Genomic DNA, 20,430 nt, shown 5'->3' with positions numbered 1-20,430 from the left:
TATATACTTGCAACTGTGGACGCGGGAATAAGTGAAGTGTGTGTCATGCATCTACCAATCTCTAGAACTACGCCTTGCTTTCTTTCGAGTCCGGATCTCCTGTTCACACAAACTCTGCCCACGTTTATCCACACAACATCTCAGCCATACATCAAGAACATTTCATCCTCCTACATAATATTATACAGTGGGAGATATTCCCAATTCACAAGAATAATATATTCTGAATAGACGTGGGCAGAATTTGTGTGGACAGGCGATCTGGAGTCCTTTCTTAATAAATGCTTATGTTGCACTCTCGTGAGACCCCCCCCCCCCCCCCCCCTCTCTCTCCTCTCTCTCTCTCGTATTACATCTCACGTTTATTATCTTGGCTTCATTACGTGAGCAACGTGAGACAAAAGGGAGCAAGAACTATCGAGCTGCTCATCTATCTCATGCCCATGGCCTGTTTCATTTCATTATGCCACGTGCATGGCATGATCAGACTCTTATTAACTGACTAAGCTTCCATTTGTTAATAACAAGCTTTAGGTGAAGGTGATGCAAATAGGAAAAGACCCCAAACCAAACCGACCCCTACCCCTAGGTTGAGTACTTTGGCTTCGTATTTTGGATTTTAAGCTAGCCAACAAACAAAACAAGTGAAGCGAAGCCGATTGAGTTGATTGGTTAACTAGTAAATCACATATTCGGATTGGATTCCCTTAGCTTGTGGGATAGCTCAGGAAGGATTTCATCAAGTGATACGAAGCAACTACTTTTGTATAGCCGTGAAAAGTGGTTTCATACGAAAGTTGTCAATGGAAATTGCTTGCTTCTTTGTGGAACCAGTAATACAAATAGATAGTTAGATAATAGCAAGTCAAATGAGAAAATACCCGTGAAAGAAATGGGACTGAATGTACAATCCCCTTCACATGCAAATTAAATGGTGTAAAATCATTTATTGCTCCGTGGGATGGATCATCGTCAACACCAAAGCCTCTTCTAGCTGCTAAGCTCAAACACTTGTTCCATGTTTGATGGGCGGAAGATTGTGGGATATTCCTATAGAGATACAGGTCTTATTTCCCAAGACTTTAACAGCCAAGAGCCCCACTACATGGAAATGGATTGAAGAGAAAATAGATTGGCTTAAAATCCCTAAATACCCCCCCCCCAAAAAAAAAAAATCCTAGGATATAACTAATGCAAAATCACTTTCAAAATGCTCTACAGTCTACACTCAAATATAACTGAGAGATAAGAGCTAAAAACAAATAAATAAAATAGACAATTTCCAAATAATGATCCAACAGAGACCATACAATTTCTGACATGTAATGAGATCGCTGCTGTCTGATTTAACATTTCATTAATTAATTAATTATTTTCTTTTATCTGAACAAAACAAATATCCGACATTTATTGGAGATGTTTCATTCTGAAGACATCCAAATAGGCAATCAAGGTCATTTAACCAGCTTAGACACACTATTCTGATCGGATGAAAAGAGGCTTTTTAATGGACCCACTGGCTACAGGGGATGCACGTAACAATGCAGACTCTCCTGTTACCAGCAAATCCTTAGCATGTATCATATGTATATATGTCGACGTAGCAGTAGCACTTTATCAAGATTTTTCGCCATGATAAACAGTCCAAATTTTAATTTCAGTTATCGGACTTCTCACGAAGAGATAGTGAAGCCAACTTTGAACTCTTTTTAAGCAGGCAGCTGTAAGATAGAAGGTTCATCTCAGTTCAACTCAGAGCAGCTGAGAGGTCAGAAACTTGTTATAACTTAACACCATTAATTTCGATGAAATTGGAATAAATCATCGCCCGAAAATGTAAACAGAAATTGTCTAATTCAGCTTTGCTTATTTAATCTCCTTGGGCATTGACCATTGTCTGTTTACAAGAATCATATTCATAAATAGATTTGATTGGCATAGATGATCAGCCAAGTACCCTGGAATCATGAAATAGTGAAAACATTGCTTGAAAATACACAAGGTCCCATGTTAAGTTGTGCACGTTCATTCACCCGTCTCTCCATCTTCATTTACCATATCATTCGCTGCACAGGGAAAATGAACAGTTAATTATTGAGAAATAAAATCATTTAAAGCCACTAGATGACTAGAGGCTGAATTGAGTGTAGAAAACAACAATATCGTTCAAATATACTGCCTATGATGATTAGAACAAAACAGACAACTGCTTCCTCCAAAGATTAGTACCGAAATTGAATCATAAATATATTTTACCATAACCAGCTTTGACTGAAGATGAATATAAATTTGAAACTGTGCCTGAACACAAGTAGGCAGAAAAATTTGCAGTTCATGAATGTAATCGTGCAGGATCTACATGAAGCCATACTCAAGACTAATTGGTCTAGCTATGCTGACACATGGATATGATGCCCACGAGTTCACAACTGCGCCCCATAGAATGCCCCCACATGCACATCTCAGCGTGAATTGGGAACATTTCCCTTACTTGTCATTGGGAGATGTTACCAATACACGGTTGGGATGTTCTGTGGGGCGCTTGTGGGGAGCAGATGTGAATTAGATGCCCACACCTGGGACTTGGCACAACACCTTTTTAAGGAAAAAATTGAGATGTCTAAATTTCACAGCTTGGGCTGTCAACAGGGCTTTACATGCATGACACGTTAGTTCACATAGACTCCTTGTAGTAGTATCAGTGCTGGATTGGTTGCCGGGTGAACTACGTTTCGTCACACACCCTGTTGACAACCCAGGCTGTCTAATTTAGACAGCCAAAGTTTTCTCCTTTTTTTAATATGCTGATATTGCTCTAATAGGAAGCCAACAAGAAACATTGGCACTAAATACTCTTAAACAATGTATTATCATAAGAAAGCTGAGTCCAACTATGGTCCTGAAGAGATATCTAACTTGAAAAACTGATAACCAATCAACAAGTATTCATTCAAATTGACGTGCATATCCGTTTGGCTTAGATTCCATAGAAATTGCCAGGAGAGGAAAAACACATGTAGCACTTTCATTGGCAATGTTCTCTCAATTTTGATTTATATATGATGACTGTTGTGTCATACGCCTGTGGAGTGTTGACACCTGAATACTTGGCATTTGTGCCCACATACTATGATAAAACTGCTTACAAGAATGAATCTCAAAGACTCAATGCACGTAAGCATATAGGGCAATGGAGATTTCTCCAACTGTAAAAGAAATTAGGTGAAAGATCTTGGTTGGTACCATAGGCCTGCCTGGAAAACCTATATTCACCTTAGCAAGTTGGCACAATCTGCTTGCTTATCAAAAAACCATCAAGTGATGTCCACAAAAGAGAAACACCTAGGAAACCAGAAAATGATAGTGAAGGGAAAAAAATCAGTATGAGACATGACTAACAGCTTGGAACTACTGCTCTCCAGGGCATTGTTATAGTAGCTAGTATTGTGCACTACAATATCTAGTTTGAGGGGAATGAAAGAGAGAGAGGCATAAGTGTCTGTCTGACCCCAAAACATTGGGACTGATGAAAATTGGTCCACCTATTGGTAGGATATATGGGCACATTATATGTTGGACAATATTCAAGCAAATTATGTATAATATTTTAGATGCATTCCATTAACATCCCAAAGAGGAAATAAAATTAGAAATGAAAAGAATCCTTACATGATACTTAAAATATAGAAAATCCAAGTCAACATGATTTTAAAGGGGCATTACCATGGATTAAAATATCAATATGCCCAATAAAACTGGGTATCGCTGCATATTGATATCACCAATACCCTCATTTTTATTTTTATTTTTTTACTTCTTTTGTTTTCTAATATTGGGGGTTGAGGTCCATATCTCTAAAGACCCAAATCTTATAAAAGGCCTTTGTAATGGTGTATCTATGCATATATGGTACACCGCTACAGATATGATATACCTCAATACAGGTGTATTGTATTGACATTTTAATCCTTGGGCATTACTTGTTAGAAATTGCATACACCAAGTTTCAACATGAAGTTGCAATATCTTTAATAGGATTAGTTAATACATTAGGTGTTTGTTAAAGTGGATATGTACCCAATCCATCAGAACTTAGCATTAAGATTACTTTAGAAGTTCTAATAAAATAAGAAATCAGGAAGGACTTAACTGATTGAGGTCAATTTCTGAATTGAATTTGGTTTGGAAATGTTACATAAATACTCTTCGTCTATTTCCCTTTTTATTTTGTAACTTCTTTTATCTTAGAAATTGTAGCAATTGAGCAACCTATTATTTCCAAGTATTTAGATCTGGTATGGTGAAGAATGAAGATATTGCAACTCAGGTACAAAACTACTAATAAGTGGTTCAGATAAAATCTGTTGGTAATTATTGCCTATATTTAGTGCTGTTTTGTTATGATCTACAGGCTTGTTGGGCTACAACACGTGTTCCTCCTTAGTTGTTAACCAACTAACTAGAGAAGTAGAGATCTATTTGGAACATGGATATGCAATTTGTTATATCTGGTTAATTTAAGTTGACCTATAGCAGTTATAACTAGATTACTTGATGTGGCTACATGGTGTTCTATGATCATACATAAATTGAGGGAGATAAGAGAGTAATTGGTTTAAGGATTCAGTTTCTTTCCACTGACAACTTCTAGTCCAGGGTTGCACTATATCACTTCTAGCAGTTGATATGAATAATTAAGTATAGGTCATAAAAGGTTCAAAACGACAAATGTCATTTCATGGGTAAGAAGAAATAGTAATTAACAGAGTTCCGTTAATGCATTATAGATATTCAAGGCTCAGATAGAAAACTATGCATGAAATTGACAAATGTAAGCTCTGAACACACTTCAAACAAGTATGGCATCAAACTGAAAGACATTCTGTTAAGCATATTATACCTGTAAGGGACTTCTCAAAGTTCTGTAGCTGCATCATGAAACCAGGGTTAGGAGCTGCTTGTGCCCTTTTACTCTTTACATGTTCTAGAGCTTGAGATAGACCCATGTGATGCTTTTTCATCAAATAAGCAACAATTATTGTGACACTACAAGATAAACTCAACTCAATTACTATCTTCCTAAAAGCTAAGAATCCAACATAGAATACAAATCCTCAATTCCCTTCAAAAATTTTACTTAATTGATTTTAAGTATCGAGAAAAAAAAGTACTCGTTAAGGGCCTTGTAGAGTCCAGGGCTTTTCCCATAATATGTAAAAAGTTTAGCATAAAAAAAGAGAAAAAAATATCCAGCAACATGGTGGTATCAGTAAGTGGTTTTTCAAAGAGTGTTGCACATGCAGATGGGCACTCTGGAAAAATCAATACCTATGGAAACTTTTAGGAAAGAACATGTAATCATGAACAGAAGTAATTACTTGTTTTCTTGCTTGAGTGACTAGAAATAATGTATAAGAATTAAGAAATGTTAAGAAAACTATTTTTGTCATCTATATTAAGAACAAAAAAGTATTTCCTCCATGCATCAAGAACTGGTGTGATACAAAATCACCAAGGAGAGAAAAAGACACTATGACAAGTATCCCCTGCCCTAAGAGAAGTCCAAAAAAAACCACTGTCTGATGCATATACTCTTCTAATCCCAAATATATGAACAACCCAACATCCCGAGTAGGAAAAACAGGCACCCTTATCATTTCACACCAACCAAAAACACCTAAATCTTCAACTCCCCAGCTTCAAACGCTATGCCATCTAAAGCAGGTCCCATGCTATAGCCTATAGACTTCTTCAACATAACAAAATAAAAGTCAGAACCACCTTAACTCATTATCTCCTACAAAAGCCCCAAAACAGGTACCTCCATTCCCTTCCTAATTATATCTCCCCCTCTTCATAGAATATTATGGGAAATTATGGAATTTATATCACATATTAGTAACTATCCATATTTTAGTCTTTTGGAATGATAAAAATTTCAAAGGGGCTTCTCAGAGCAAGTTCAACTTCCAATCCATGATTGCAACTTTTGTTATAGTATATACTATAGGATATACAGAAATTTAATAGAGATTATATTTTGAATGGTTACAAATTTGGCTGTTGCTCAGTTGGTAAAGTGGGATTGATTTGAGTTTTTAGCGGTGCCTCTCTTTCTTCTTTTTCTGTTTTCTGCTCTGTTTGAGGACTGAATGCCTTTGACAATTTCTAGACACCAGAAATAAATCCCTTTTTCTTCAACAATGCAGATGCATCTCAGAGTTATGTCATACCTCTTGATCAACCTTTTGTATTCAAATTTCTTCACTCCAATGATTCAATCACCTTTTGATAGAAAATTACAGGATTTTTAATTGTAGAAAATGGGATATTTATCACATGTTAATCAAAATAGGACCCGATTTCTTAACTTGTCCTCATACAATTGTTTTTCAATTTAAGATGCAAAATGTGCCAACAGCTAATTGTCTAGATAAAATAGTTCATTCTCTTTGCTTAATGTGTTCATTACTCTGTTGCTCTTTATATTCTTCCTCTGTTCTCTTATTTATTTTGGATATATTATGTCATAGTGAATTGTGAATTGTTCACTTGCACTTGCATACAAAGTCTGTAGTTATTGTCTCCTTGAAAAAGTTAATCCAACTATGTTGCATCTTAGTTGGAAAGGATCAGTTATAGGGGACTGACTTCGAGCACAGCCATTGCTATGTTTGCATCTTAGGCTGTGTTTGGTTGCAGTGCAATTTTATTTGCACTAGTACAAATACATAGGAGTGCAAATGAAAAAAAAATGCATTTTCTCAGTTAATTTTGTTTTGGGTATTATTTTATTCTTCTTCATGTCTTAATTTACTTCATTTATATTGCAATCAAACAAAATAAGCTAAAATTTGAAATAAAAATAGGTTAGAATTTACACTCAAATCATTTGCACTGCCATGGTTTTGCATCAGTGCAAATTTATTTGCATTGCAACCAAACACAACCTTAATTGCGAAGGTTGTGATATATTTGATGCTTCAATTTACAAAAATACATTCCTATGCTTTGTCAACAAGCACCAATGGTAAGCCGTTCTTCTAGCCCATAATTTTCTTGTCAGTTTGGCTAGTTGGTTTGATCAAATTATCCTTGGAGAAAGGAGAACATAAAATTGCCTCATATAATGCATCTCTTAAGGTAGGACATCTAATTAATCTCAATTTAACTCTAATCTGTCTATTTGCAACTTAAAATTAGAGAAATCATCATCATGTAAAGCACACAAAACCACAAACATCTTTGTATGTGTTTCTCTGTTAATTGAATCTTTATCTTCACCAGCATTTAGTAGACCATATCCAAAAAAAACTTGCATTTGCATGTGCATGTGCATGTGTTTCCTTTTTTTTTTTTTTGATGGGAAACAGTAACTTTCATTAAAACAATATATAAAAACATTCAATGTCAACCACTCACAGCACGAGTATTGATCCCATATTTTATCCCAAGGTTTACAACACAGCCCAAAAAAGGTTCTCCCTAATGATCCCCTGCTTTGCCAAAGTATCAATCAAACCATTTGTTGACCTCCTTGTCCAATTGAAGTGTGTGCATGTGTATTTATGTGTCTTTGCCGAGGAAACTGCATATTTACATCAATTACAACACTGATCTGAGCTCCTCTTCATTCTAAGATAAGATTGTAAAAAGGAAGTATAATATTGTGGATGTAAGGACAATTACTTAAATATCACTACCCAGCACTTAAACCTCTTGCACATTTTGCTTAAAGACCACAAGAAAAGAGACCTTTTGAAAGAAGACAACGCAGGCAAAGAAAGAAATATTCACCTTCTTGATTTGCCCATAAAACAATGAACTAACACACCACCACCCATTCTCTTAGCTTCATCAATAAACTTGAAGCAGGCATCAAAATGCTGAGCTATATCTGTTTCTTCCGTGTCAGACACTACAAATTACAGATAGCAAAATAAGAATAAATGAAGTTTCCAGTATTCCATGCTTACGATGACATCATGACAGTACAAGCAAAAATATCATAGAGAACTGCTACTGAAGTAAACCAACCAAATAGAAGATTCGCCAACATAAGAAAATTTCTACAAGGATCTCATTAGGAAAAATCACCATGATTAGGGGTGCAAGTTGGGTACCTAATTTGAAGAATTTACACTGCATTGGGCCTGGCCAAAGATATTCAAATTTTAAAAAATGTTCAACCCAAGCCCATCCAAGTTGCAATCCTAATCTTGATACATTATGTGCAAATTGCATTCTTTTCTTCCATTACTGGCTTTTGAAGTTGGCGATATCACAGCTTTCTTGCATGTGAAAAACTGCTATTTGGGCTGAAGCATGCCACTTGGAAAGAGGGTTATGCAGATAAACATAAGAGCCTGCTGAGGAATTCCACATCAGCCGTCACATTTAACAAAAAAAAATGTAGCAACAAAACTTCAAGCTCTACTGTTTTCCATTTTATGGGTCGAGTTGTATTGGGCTCTCTGAAATTAGGTCTAACTCTTCTGACCCTTTTATTTTCCCTTCCTTTCTTCTCTTTTCTTTTGGCATATTTTCCTCTTTGTTTCAGATAAAAAAATTATAATAAGGAAACCCTTGAAATACAATATCAAGGGTACATGAATCACATGCCAGACTCTTTTATATGTTAGCATAAATCATATCCATTGCATCATCAAAGGTGATATCTATATGCAAAATCACTAATATTATAACTAAGCATTTAGAAAAGACAAAAATATCTTTGGGTTTTAACATTTTTAATCAGTCAAGAAAAGAAACACTTTATAGTTATCATCATCATTGTCAGGTGCCAATGTTTCTATCCGTTCTCAGAATCAAGGAAGCAAACAGGAACAGGATACACTGTAAAAATGAATAGATTTAGAGGATTGGTTAGCATATAAGGCTAAAGGTACGCTCAAGGTAATTTATGGATGGGTAACAGATTTAATTAGCTAGAACATAACATATCGGTAAACATAAATCAAGAAGCATCACTTTTAAGGGATCAAAATTTGAAGGATTGCTCACCTTCAATTACTTTATATATGAATTCATTTGCATGTGACAGATAGCCCAGCCCTAATAAATTTCCCACGGTTAATATGTGAGTGACATTCAAACTTTTCAGTGCATTCCTGTTAGATGCAGCTCCAAGAGAACCCAGAAAGAGGCCCTGAGATATCCAAGAAAAAGACTAATAAGAGATTCAGTATTGGTCGTACATTAATCCCAGATAGATAAGACAAACAAATGAGTAATAAAAGATATGGTACTACATCTAAATTAAATCACCTCTTCAATTTTGCACGGAATATTGTCATCTTTTACAGATCTTGTTGCATATAATGCCCTTGTAAGTGCCAGTATTTTGTCTTTATATGCTTCATCAATATTATCCATTGCTATTAAGTTCCTTCTCCAATAAGCGCACAAAGTCGTCAGGAAGTAAAGCTAAAGCACCTACTGCGATTCAGAACTTTTCTTGAAGTTTGTCAGTTTCAAGTTTGCAGAAGAAAAAACAGAACCGGACTGTAATGTCCCAGTAAGGTTAAAGTTTGTATTCTCAGAACTCCACGGGCATACGGATAAGAAACGCTATCCCCACTAGGAAAGCTAAACTGTTTGTTTGGGAACTGAAGGGGGAGGCACAGAAAGATCTAAAGCAGCCATGATAAACGTCATTTTGTTCCTATTAACAGCCTAAACTACAGTGCCTTTCAATCTTTTGCTTTTCTTCCCAAATCCCACCTAAAGAAGATCTAATTGTGAGTACCGAATGAATCTATTGACATAACAGGAATCGATGTCAAATAGATCGCATTTAACAAGACAAATTTTGCTCAATTTAAAAATTAAACTTGATACTAAAATTAAGAAACTACAACAAGTATGAGAAGAAACACTACCTGCACTCAGCTTTGAATTTGCAAATCGCCGCGGCTAGCTTGTAAGAAATGCTAGCAGGATGCGTATTTAGCGCACATCAGATGGTGCGTTCATGATTCGCAACCATGATACGCAATGCTGTGAAATGCCAGCGTCGTTGCCAAACACAGAAACACCTTCCTCAGTAGAGTACCTCAGCGTGGCAATGGTACTGGTTGGGCCCCAACGAATAAAGATAAAGAAATTTACTCGAAAGGTAATAAAAAGGAACCTGCTGCGTTTGAATTGCTCATTGGCGGAGCGGTAATTGGATATGATTCCAAATGCAAATCCGCCATATTTCATGATAACATAAATGAAAAATAGGGTTTTTCTTATTTGCATGAAAATGACCATGCTTTGGTTAATTTTTGCATAAAAGCTCAAATATGCTTAAAAAATTAATCGAAAAAATAATGAACAAGAAGAAAAAGGCTTTTCTTGTGAACAAAATTGACCCTGATTTAAAAGACAACTTGTTATCCTCCCTCCTGCCTTGATTCGTGGGAGAGAAAGATGGGAGATTGGTAGAGAGAGAGAGAGAAATAGGTGCAGCCGTGCAGGCAAGTGAGAAGAGAAGGTTGTCGGTTGTCACTTCCCACACCATTTTTTCTAACCTATTAATTGACCATAATCCATCCATACGTGGTTAAAACATATATCCAAAATATGAAATGTGGGCTTTCAAAAAAATCTATCTTATAGTTAGCATTTTACTAAAACATCATTTATAATTTGCAATGAATTTAATCAATCTTATATTAGATGATGTGAAAAATGACAATGTTGATCTTAATGCTCATTTAAATAAATTTAATCAAAAGAAAATAAAAATAAAAATACCATTTTTGCCCTTAATAAGACACGAGCAACTACTCTATTGGCTATATTTGGTCAATTTTGTCTTCTATACAAAAAAGTGTTAAGGGTATTTTTGAAATAAAAAATCATGAGCCTAATGGCAAAGCAAATACTCCTTAATGAAATGTTGATTAAGTAAATAAGTTGTAAAATATATGAGATGTTTTAGTAAAATGAAAACTATAAGGTAAGCTTAAGTAAATATGTAAAACTATAACGTGTGTAGGAATGACAACGGGGTGGGGATCATATTCCCCGTCCCCAACCTCGATCCCCAACGGGGATGGGTTCCCCATGGGGACCCGAATCCCCAAAATGTTTTCAGATAATAGTATTTTTTAAACAAATTTATTTAAAATAAATAAAATTTTAAATTATAAATAATGTTTTAAATATGTTTTGATATACATATAATATAAATAATATGATAGTATATTTAATATTTGGGGTCAAGGCGGGGCGGGGACCTCAATCTCCATCCTTGACCCCGACCCCGACCTCGACTGGAGATTCCTATTAATCCCCATCCCCGCCCCCACCCCGCCAAAAAGGGTAGTCAAGTCCCCGTCAGGGATAGGGAAAGTTGTCATCCCTAAAAGTGTGTTCTAATAAATGACCCTAATAGAAACACATAGGAGTATATAATTGTTTTATATTTTCAGCTTTTTAAATAATTAATAATTATTCATATTTTATATATTATTTTTAATAATTTTTTTATAATACAAAAATAACAATAATTAATTTCAATTAGGTTTATTTATCAAACTGATGAAACCGGCCAACTCGATTAACTCGACCCAAGTTGGTCAGTTTTCTAGTATTTTAGGTTGGCTTTGGTTCAAAAATTTCCCAATTCAACCAAGTTGGGTCACTTTCACTTTGGCCATTTGTAAATCAACCAAAACCGAATGACCTAACCATGGATATATATTAACATTTTATATTTTAAATATAATTTTTAATATGGAAAAGTGGGAATTTTCCCATATTTCTTAGTAAAAAATGTTTTATATCATAAATCTAAATTTTAAATTTATTTTTTAATAATCTCACTATAATTTTTAAGTTTAAATCTTTTGAACAGACTGACCAAACCAAAAAACTGACCCAAACCGATACAACTTGAGTGGGTCAATTTTCACAAAAGGTTAGTTGGTTTCAGCTAACCAACTCTCTGACCTGACCAGGTCAATTTGGTTGGCCAAATAACCTACGACCGAACTAAACCAACTCATGAACACTCATAATTTCAACTAAATTAATAGTCTTATCTCTGATAAATAACAATAGTTTAATCTCCAATAGTTATTGAAAATTTATAGCAAAAATAAATAATTATTAAAAATATATTGATAATGAAAAAAAGAATAATTACAGAAATTAGAAAATACAATAAGTACTAAAAATATATTAACTTAGTCAATAAATAGTATAATATCAAATAATAGTTTAATCTCTAATAAATATTAATCAATAACTAATAACAAAAATACAATAAATACAATAAGTACAATAAATTAAATTTAAAAATTTTAATAATAGTAATTTAATCTCTAATAATTATTGAAAGTTTTTTGTTAAATAACAAAACAAAATAAATTTATACATAATCATTGAAAATACATTTATCACAAAAGACAATAAATATTAATTTTAGTATATATAATTATATAATAAATACATATTAAGAGTTTAAAATTATTATTAATGAATATTAATTTTTGAAAGTTATTGTCTCAAATTATTACTTGATATAAGTGAATTTAATTATTTACAATATTATGCAAAAGTATTAAATTATTATTAATTTCAATATTATGTTATAATTATTTTTCTACTTTTTAGATTTTTTTTAAATTTATTACATAATTTCTTTATTTTAACTATTTAAAACCTAGTTATGTTAAATATTTTATTATTTAAAATATTTAGTTATTTATTTACTTAAATAATATGTAAAATATTTAAATTTTAAAATATTAAGTAATGAATGAATTTAATTATCCATAAAATCATAATTTATACTATTATTACATAATTTCATTATTAATTTTTTAATATATTAAATTATTATTATTTTCAATATTATGTTATAATTATTTTTCTACTTTGAAGAATTTTTTTTAAATTTATTACATAATTTTTTTATTTTAACTATTTAAAATCTAGTTATGATAAATATTTAGTTATTTAAATTGATAATCTAGAAAACATTTAAATTATTTAAATTGATAATCCCAAAAAATATAATTTAAATTGTTAGTACAGAATTTCGTGATATATTTTGTGTTTTTAATAAATATTTTAAAGTTATTAAATAACTTTGTTAGAATATTTAAATAATTATGAAATTTTTTTAATCCAAACTTTCTTTAGATAGATATAGATAAAAAGTAGGGGAGAGGATAAATAGGAATTAGAGATAATTTAGAAGATAAATAGGAATTAGAGATAATTTTGGAGAAAGTGGGGGAGGTTAGGAGTAATTTTAAGAAGAGAGATTATTTAGGTTATTGGGAAAGTGCATCTAATTGGTTGTTTCAAAAATGACATGGAATTAAAAAAATAAAAATATTCAAAAAAGGAGAAAATTTATTGACCACTTTGTATATGAAATGTGGAAATTATCAAATTAGATGGATTTACAAGTTCAGTTCTGCCATTTGCTAGCAGTCTGTCATTTTTTTTATGGTCTTTGTTTCTCCATCTCACCTCACGTCAAGCTTGAAACTCCTCATTCATCTTTCATTTTAGGCGAATGGCATGCTGAGACTCTATTAGTTTACTTTATTCAATTACAAGTTGTAGGTATACAATACTCGCTCAGACCCTTAGAAAACATAGACATCAAAAACTAACACCACAAAGTCACGTGCGAGCAACCCACAACTCACCCTCATGCTACGATAAACCCACAACACACCATAAACTCTGCGATGAACTCACAACACGTATCGCAATACCACGATAAACCTACAATTCATCGAGTCAACTCGGTGCCTGAACTAAATAAAACCACAGTCGAACCCATCCAAGGGCCTCAAGCCTACTCAAACGTGCGATGAACCTATGTCCACCAAAGCATGCGATAACCCGGTGGCTTACAAGCCCACTTGCGACCTAGATCAAGAGGAATCCAGGTCGAGACCATGGCGAGGCCCACGTGCGCCTGGAGGCACATGGAGCCTACAACAACAAAAGACGTAACGGAACGCCGTGTGGAGTCAACAAAGTGCCACCCGTCGAGCAATGACATCATCAATGCCATGTAAATTTAGTTAAACCGCACAAAAGGTAATAGCACACGTGAATAATGAAAGATCTTGCGGAGAAGGAAAGTTGATCCTCAGAAAATCTTTATGAGACACGTGGCAAAACCCCAGTGACACACTTAATGATTGATAGCAAATCTAATATTCCCTCTGATAGGAGACAAGCATCTTTATCTCCTACATTTTAGGATCTCATGGTCTCCCCCATAACTAGAGATCCTCCTTGTACTGAAAGGGATCCATTTGATCCTTAACATTTAACACCCAGCACTCAAGCACACACACTCTCTCTCTATGTTCCCTTGCCTCAACATCCCTAACCCCATAAGCTTATTCCCTATTCACCAGCCTCTCTGTCTTTCAAAGAGACCACTCCCCATAAGCTTATTCCCTATTCACCAGCCTCTCTTTTATTAAACTTTTGAGCAATTAAATATATCCCTACATTCCTATTTTATTATGTATTTCCTTTACCAGAGTTCAATGGGCAACATAAATGTTGGTTTATTAACATAGTGTACAAAAGACTGAAACCCTTTCCTTAGATGAATGAAAATGTCTTGTTTAGTTGCACATTATAAAGCATAGACTGTAATAACAAAGTATGGGTTCCCTGTAGAAAATGTCCACCTTAGAGACCAACAATGTCCTTTGATGGACATTGCAACAGTAATCATCAGACTTCTAGGGATTCAAAAGAGATAATCACAACTGAGACTGAGAAATACACAACATTTATGTATTTGAGCTCAACACACCTCAAGCAAGTATGAGTTCAAGCTGAAAGCAAATGTCTATCAATCACAATATACCTTTAAGTGTTTTCTCAAAGTTCTGTAGCTGTAACATGAAACCAGGATTAGGAGCTGCTTGTGGCCGTTTACTCCTAACATGCTCCAGAGCTTGAGATAGATCCATATGATATTTTTTCATCAAATAAGCAACAACAACTGACACTACAGGATGCCAAAATTGATTTGTTATATTTAACCAGTGTAAACTGTTAAAAGAAAAAATACATACAAATTTACTCAGCTATGGATTTTTTTCCTTATCAATTTTTTTTTTATAATAAAATAAAAAATATGTATTCAAATAAAAAAGAAAATAAGATGATATAAATGAAATAATTTTTTTCTTATCAATTTTTAATAGATGATAATAAAAAAATTCTTATCAATTTAAAAGATCATAGCATAGTCAAGGATTAAAGTTTCAACCCAATGGCAGAATTATTGAGAAGACTTTGAAGACAATGATAGAAAAATCAAAATATAGATGAAACCCATTAGACAAGAGTATGCAAAATTTTACACAAGGATTACTTCTTTGTATGGTTAAATGACAAGAAATAACATACAATTCATGAAACAAAAGCTACTTGGAGTCCATATCAAGAGATATGGAGTATTATCTGATCGATATGTAAATTATATAGCAAGTTCAACAAAGAGTGAACAGGATACTAGACGTCCACATGTGTCTTTGTGCATATGGTTGTAGCTCTCATCTCAATCAAACTGAAAATTTGTGTAAATCGCATTCTTATCTTCTAATCATTCAAAAAAATATCAAAAGAATAAAACCAATAACATGATTCTCAAGGACAGACTTTGAAATATCATTATCCATGACTGACACTGACAATTTTCTATGCATTTGTCCAATATCTAAAAGAAGACAAATCCCTTGAAATAAATGAAAACAGACAGAAACAGAAAAATTACCTTCTTGATCTTCCCATAAAACAATGAACTAACACTCCACCACCCTTCTTTCTTGCTCCGTCAATGAAATCAAAGCACTCTTCAAAATGCTGAGCTATATCAGTCTCTTCTCTGTCAGCCACTACAACAAATTACAGGGAACAAGATAAATATTCATAACTTTTCAATACCGCATGCTTGTAATGGCGTAGCATTCACAACCATCTAATACAACAAAGCAGAAAGCCCAGTAGAAGATCAATTAATGGAAACAGGAGATGGCCATTATAATGCTTTCATTAGGAAAAGTTATCCTGATAATGTAATACGTTACATGCATTCTCTTTCTGGTGCTAGAGTCTCCAGAGTATGCAATTACAGGAGATTCTGCCACACAAAGGGCTAACCAGCTCCAGATAAGATGGAAAATTACAGCCAAAATAAAGGGCCCATTGGATAAGCTACTTGTATCTTTTTCTTATCCATACCTATTCTCCACAAGTTACAGAATCATTAGCTCATAAATAATTCCTAGTTTTTAAATAAACAAGTCAGAAAGTGAATCTTTTTTTACTTTGCTTCTGGTTGAAGGATGCAACATGAAGAAAAGATTGACAAGCTAAACACTGCTTGGGTGAAACATCAGTTGCTGCATGTAACAAAATATGCTTGAACAGAAGTTTGTGCACTCCGTTCTTTTTATCTATTTATCTATGTTTTAAGACAGCATGTCTGGGATCATATACCAAATTCGGAAACACCTGAATATCTGACATCACAAGGGTAACTTAATTCCATGACAGATTTTTTTATATGCCAAGCCCAACAACATTCTATGCTCATTGAAGGTTACCTCAATATGCAAAACCATAAGACTTTTAGTCAAACATTTCTGATAAAACAAGAATAACTTTAGGCTTTAAAATTTTTAATCATTGGATAAAAAACATCTTCTGCTTATCATCAAATTGTGCCCATTATCATTGTTCCAAATAACATACACATAATCAAGGAAGTCAGAACAGGATGTAAAGACCAATAGATTGAAGTGATGGTTAGCCTATAAAGCTAAAATTATACTGAAGAAAATACATGCAATAAATTATTTCTTTTTTACCTAGATCAACTTTAGTTTGGGCGCTAGGATATGATAGTCCATATAAATAGGGATGTCAACAGGTGCAGGTTTGCCTCAACTTGGAGCAACTTGGGTGTGAATCCAACCCATCTAAATAAAGAGAGGATATGAACCTGCCCCTCCTTGTCCCATATATGGTACACCTATACTCAACCAAGCTTATATTTACAAATACCTCAATGTTACATTGCCACCATGTCAACATGCTGGTTTTAGCACAGGTCACCTTAACTGGAAACTCGATTAAGGCTGGCTGACCCAACCCTAACCCAATAGGGTCAGGTCAGTATGGGTTTAACACTTGACCAGACCCACTGGCTTCCCTACATACAAAGAAAGAAGTACTACTTAAGGGATCAAATTACAACCCTAACCCAATAGGTCAGGTCAGTATGAATTTACCACTTAACCAGACCCACTGACCCCTACATACAAAAAAAGAAGCACTACTTAAGGGATCAAAATACAAGGAACTACACTACCTTAAATTATCTTATATATGAAATCTTTTGCGTTGGACAGGTAAACCAACCCCAATAAATTTCCTACAGTCAATAAGTGAGTGATATTCAAACTTTTCAACGCATTCCTGTTGGATGCAGCTCCAAGAGATCCCAAAAATAGGCCCTGAGGTAGTGAAGAAAAATATTCAAAGGATTGAGTATGCATTGTTAATAAAATCTAGCTAAACAACAAGAAGAAATCAATAATCAAAAGAAACAGAGATTGAGAAAATAAATTATAAAATATGTGAGAAAAATCTAATTAATTACCTCTTCAATTTCACATGGAGCACTGTCCTCTTTTATATATTTTGCTGCATATAATGCCTGTGTAAGTGATGCTATTTTGTTTCTACATATTTCATCAATATGATCCATTGCCAGAACGAGAATCTTCCTTTGCAAAATAAACAAAAGGCTATCAAGGGTTGAATTCTGCTACTGCTTTCAGAACTTTATTCTATTAAAGTTTCCCAGGGAAAGCTCTGAAGACAACGACAATTGATCTGCTATGTCCTGCATGTTAGAAATTGGATTCTTAAAACTACATGGAATTGCAGCAAATAAATTCTATCTCCACTCAAACCAGGATATTTTCAAAATTAACCAATAAAAGAAGATTGTTAAATAAAAAAATCCAATGCCATTACAAGGTAGAGGCTACAGTTACTAATAGATGAAATGCTAACAACAAAATTTAGCAAGCAATTATTACTAAGAAGAAAAACCAGAGCCTACGATTGGAACTAGTAATTATTAGTAAAGCTAGAAATCTTATTCATTGATCAAATCCTAGGAGACCCAATATCCTGGAAAATTCAATGTATAGGACTTTCACAACTTCAAGAGGCCCAAAGCCCTCAATCCAGAAAAAACAAAGGTGGCAAATTAAGTTTTATTTATATCTTAAATTCAATGTATAGGACTTTCACAACTTCAAGAGGTCCAAAACCCTCAATCCAGAAAAAAACAAAGGTGGCAAATTAAGTTCTATTTATATCTTCAAATTGTTCAATCCATCTTTTTGAATGGTCAATCCATCAAGAAAGAACTAGCACCCTTGCAAATTCAATGCACAGAGTGCCCAACACCTTCAGAAGCTTTCCTATTCTTCTCTTTGCGAACTCCAAAAACAGCATCAAAAGAGTCATTTCAACAAAATATGCCTATAAGCTTCAAGGCTCCGTTTTCGGAGGCACACGATCACCTTAGATCTTCTCTAGTCCACTTGACTTTTCTTTCAGCGACTCCTCTAATCAATATGTTGCTAAAAAAAGAAGAAAAGAAATAAAGAAAGACTTAATAGAAAAGTTCACCTCTTGATCTTTGTCATCCGGAAAAACAAAGAACTCCTACAGAGAAGGCACATGATAGAGTAATACTGAATTAAATAAATACATACAGATTTTACGTTAGACCTACGGGCATAATCATTTTGATGCGATAGATCGAAACTAACAAGCGTCTAAACACAATAATTCCCGTTACTAATCAAAATTGTGTAGAGCAATCCAGCAAAAGAAAAGAAGGCCTTCTTCAGTACACCTTTTGGTCTCCAGTTAGCTTCATTCCAACATGAGAACACAAGGGTTTAATGATAGAGCAGATTTCAAAGATGTGGGAAGCAACAAGTTTCATTTAAAAAGTCTATCAGAACATACAACGATATATGGTCGGAGGATCACAGTATGATTCTCGATAACAACATTTAAGAAAGAAAGGAAAAGAAGAATGTTTAATAAGGGAAACAAGAAACTCAGAAGAGCCTTGCGAAAGAACTAAAAGAGCAAATTCTCAGTTGCAACGTAAGTAAGTTAGAGAAGTGGGCACCGAACTCACATGGAACCAATGGTCTGCAACACTCAATCTCAGAAGTTTTTCACTTGTGAAGAAGGAAGTACAACACAGCAAACCGGAATTTTTCTGGCTTTTATTACAGGAAGGAGAAGGACTGGTAATATTATATCAGCTCCTTTCCAGCTCCAGACGAGTTTCGATACTTCGATCGAGGGAGACGATATACAGAGCAAAAACCCAAGGACTCGGAGAAATAAAAAAGAGAAGAAGAATCAACGTCGGAACTTGGAAGAAAAGTGGTCCTATTTTGTCCCGAGTCGGCACACAACCATCTAGAGCTCCACGTTTAATCATGTCGCAAAGTGTAGTAACTAGATAGACGCGCATCTACTGCGTACCCGAAGAAACCGACAAAATACAACAAAGGTGCCATCATCAATGATACAGTCTCCCTTCTATGAACATGTCTCCCATGTGCCATGTAGGTGTAAAACGGGTAAATGTGCCAAGTCGTACCGTGCATCGAGTGAAAGTTATTTATTTAAAAAAATTCATAAAAAATTTAAAATTTTAATTTTTTATGAATTTTGATAATTGTTTATGTATATAATAATTAAATAAATTAGTATAATAAAATTAAAAAATTATTTATTTTATTAATATATTATATATTATATATTATTATATAATTATAATTTATATAACATATATAAAAATAATATACATGGGTCGTGTCTAGCTGGGCTGCGGATTGGGCCGTGGGCGGCACAACCCGCTCGGTCGTATCGTGCCAACCCGGCCCATGAACCTAAAACTCCAAGCCCAACACGGCCCGTACAGTCGTGTCGGGCCTAGCATGGCCCGCAGACCGTCATGCCAGGCCACAGGCAACATGCCCTGATTTATACCTCTATTAAACGGATAATGGACCCCATCGATAATAGTAAGGGAAAATTCCCGATTAGTACCTTGTACTTCGGGCCTAGTGTCACTTTGGTCCCTGAATTTTAAAATGTGAGAATTTAATACTTGAACTTTCAACACATGAAATCTAGTACTTGTTAACTAGTTGTTGACGAATCGTTAAGTGGCATTTAAAATGACACCAACGTCCTTCGAGTGTCATCAAATTTTCTTTATCAACCATCCAAATATTGACAAAAAATTAACAGTTTCAAATCCTTGCCTCTTCTATTCAAGAAAGTTAGGGTCACCATAATGACCACTCA

General features: G+C 34.2%; 1 protein-coding gene across 14 annotated transcripts; it reads right to left on the bottom strand.

Moving 5' to 3' along the window:
• Positions 1-1,837: 1,837 nt before the first annotated feature.
• Positions 1,838-19,515, bottom strand: LOC104596435 (dual specificity protein phosphatase 1). 14 transcript variants are annotated; one of them, XM_088895272.1, is made up of 11 exons: positions 19,244-19,507; positions 17,675-17,920; positions 17,384-17,528; positions 15,785-15,905; positions 14,870-15,013; positions 9,289-9,409; positions 9,025-9,169; positions 7,798-7,918; positions 4,901-5,046; positions 3,274-3,342; positions 1,838-2,066 (listed from the first exon to the last, which is right to left on the bottom strand). In XM_088895272.1, the coding sequence occupies exons 6-10, from the start codon at positions 9,394-9,396 to the stop codon at positions 3,275-3,277; spliced, it is 588 nt and encodes a 195-aa protein (XP_088751398.1). In that variant the 5' UTR covers positions 9,397-9,409; positions 14,870-15,013; positions 15,785-15,905; positions 17,384-17,528; positions 17,675-17,920; positions 19,244-19,507; the 3' UTR covers positions 1,838-2,066; position 3,274. The 14 variants fall into 14 exon arrangements, with proteins under 14 accessions (XP_088751398.1, XP_019053187.1, XP_088751388.1 ...); XM_019197642.2 differs by having other exon boundaries at positions 9,289-9,398; XM_088895262.1 differs by having other exon boundaries at positions 9,289-9,398; positions 14,870-15,007.
• Positions 19,516-20,430: the final 915 nt, after the last annotated feature.

Source organism: Nelumbo nucifera, chromosome 1 (assembly GCF_055504915.1).
Source record: "Nelumbo nucifera cultivar China Antique chromosome 1, China Antique-T2T, whole genome shotgun sequence".
Taxonomy (NCBI): Eukaryota; Viridiplantae; Streptophyta; class Magnoliopsida; order Proteales; family Nelumbonaceae; genus Nelumbo; species Nelumbo nucifera.
The sequence above is the reverse complement of the archived record's forward strand: the minus strand, read 5'-3'. Positions and strand labels throughout refer to the sequence as shown.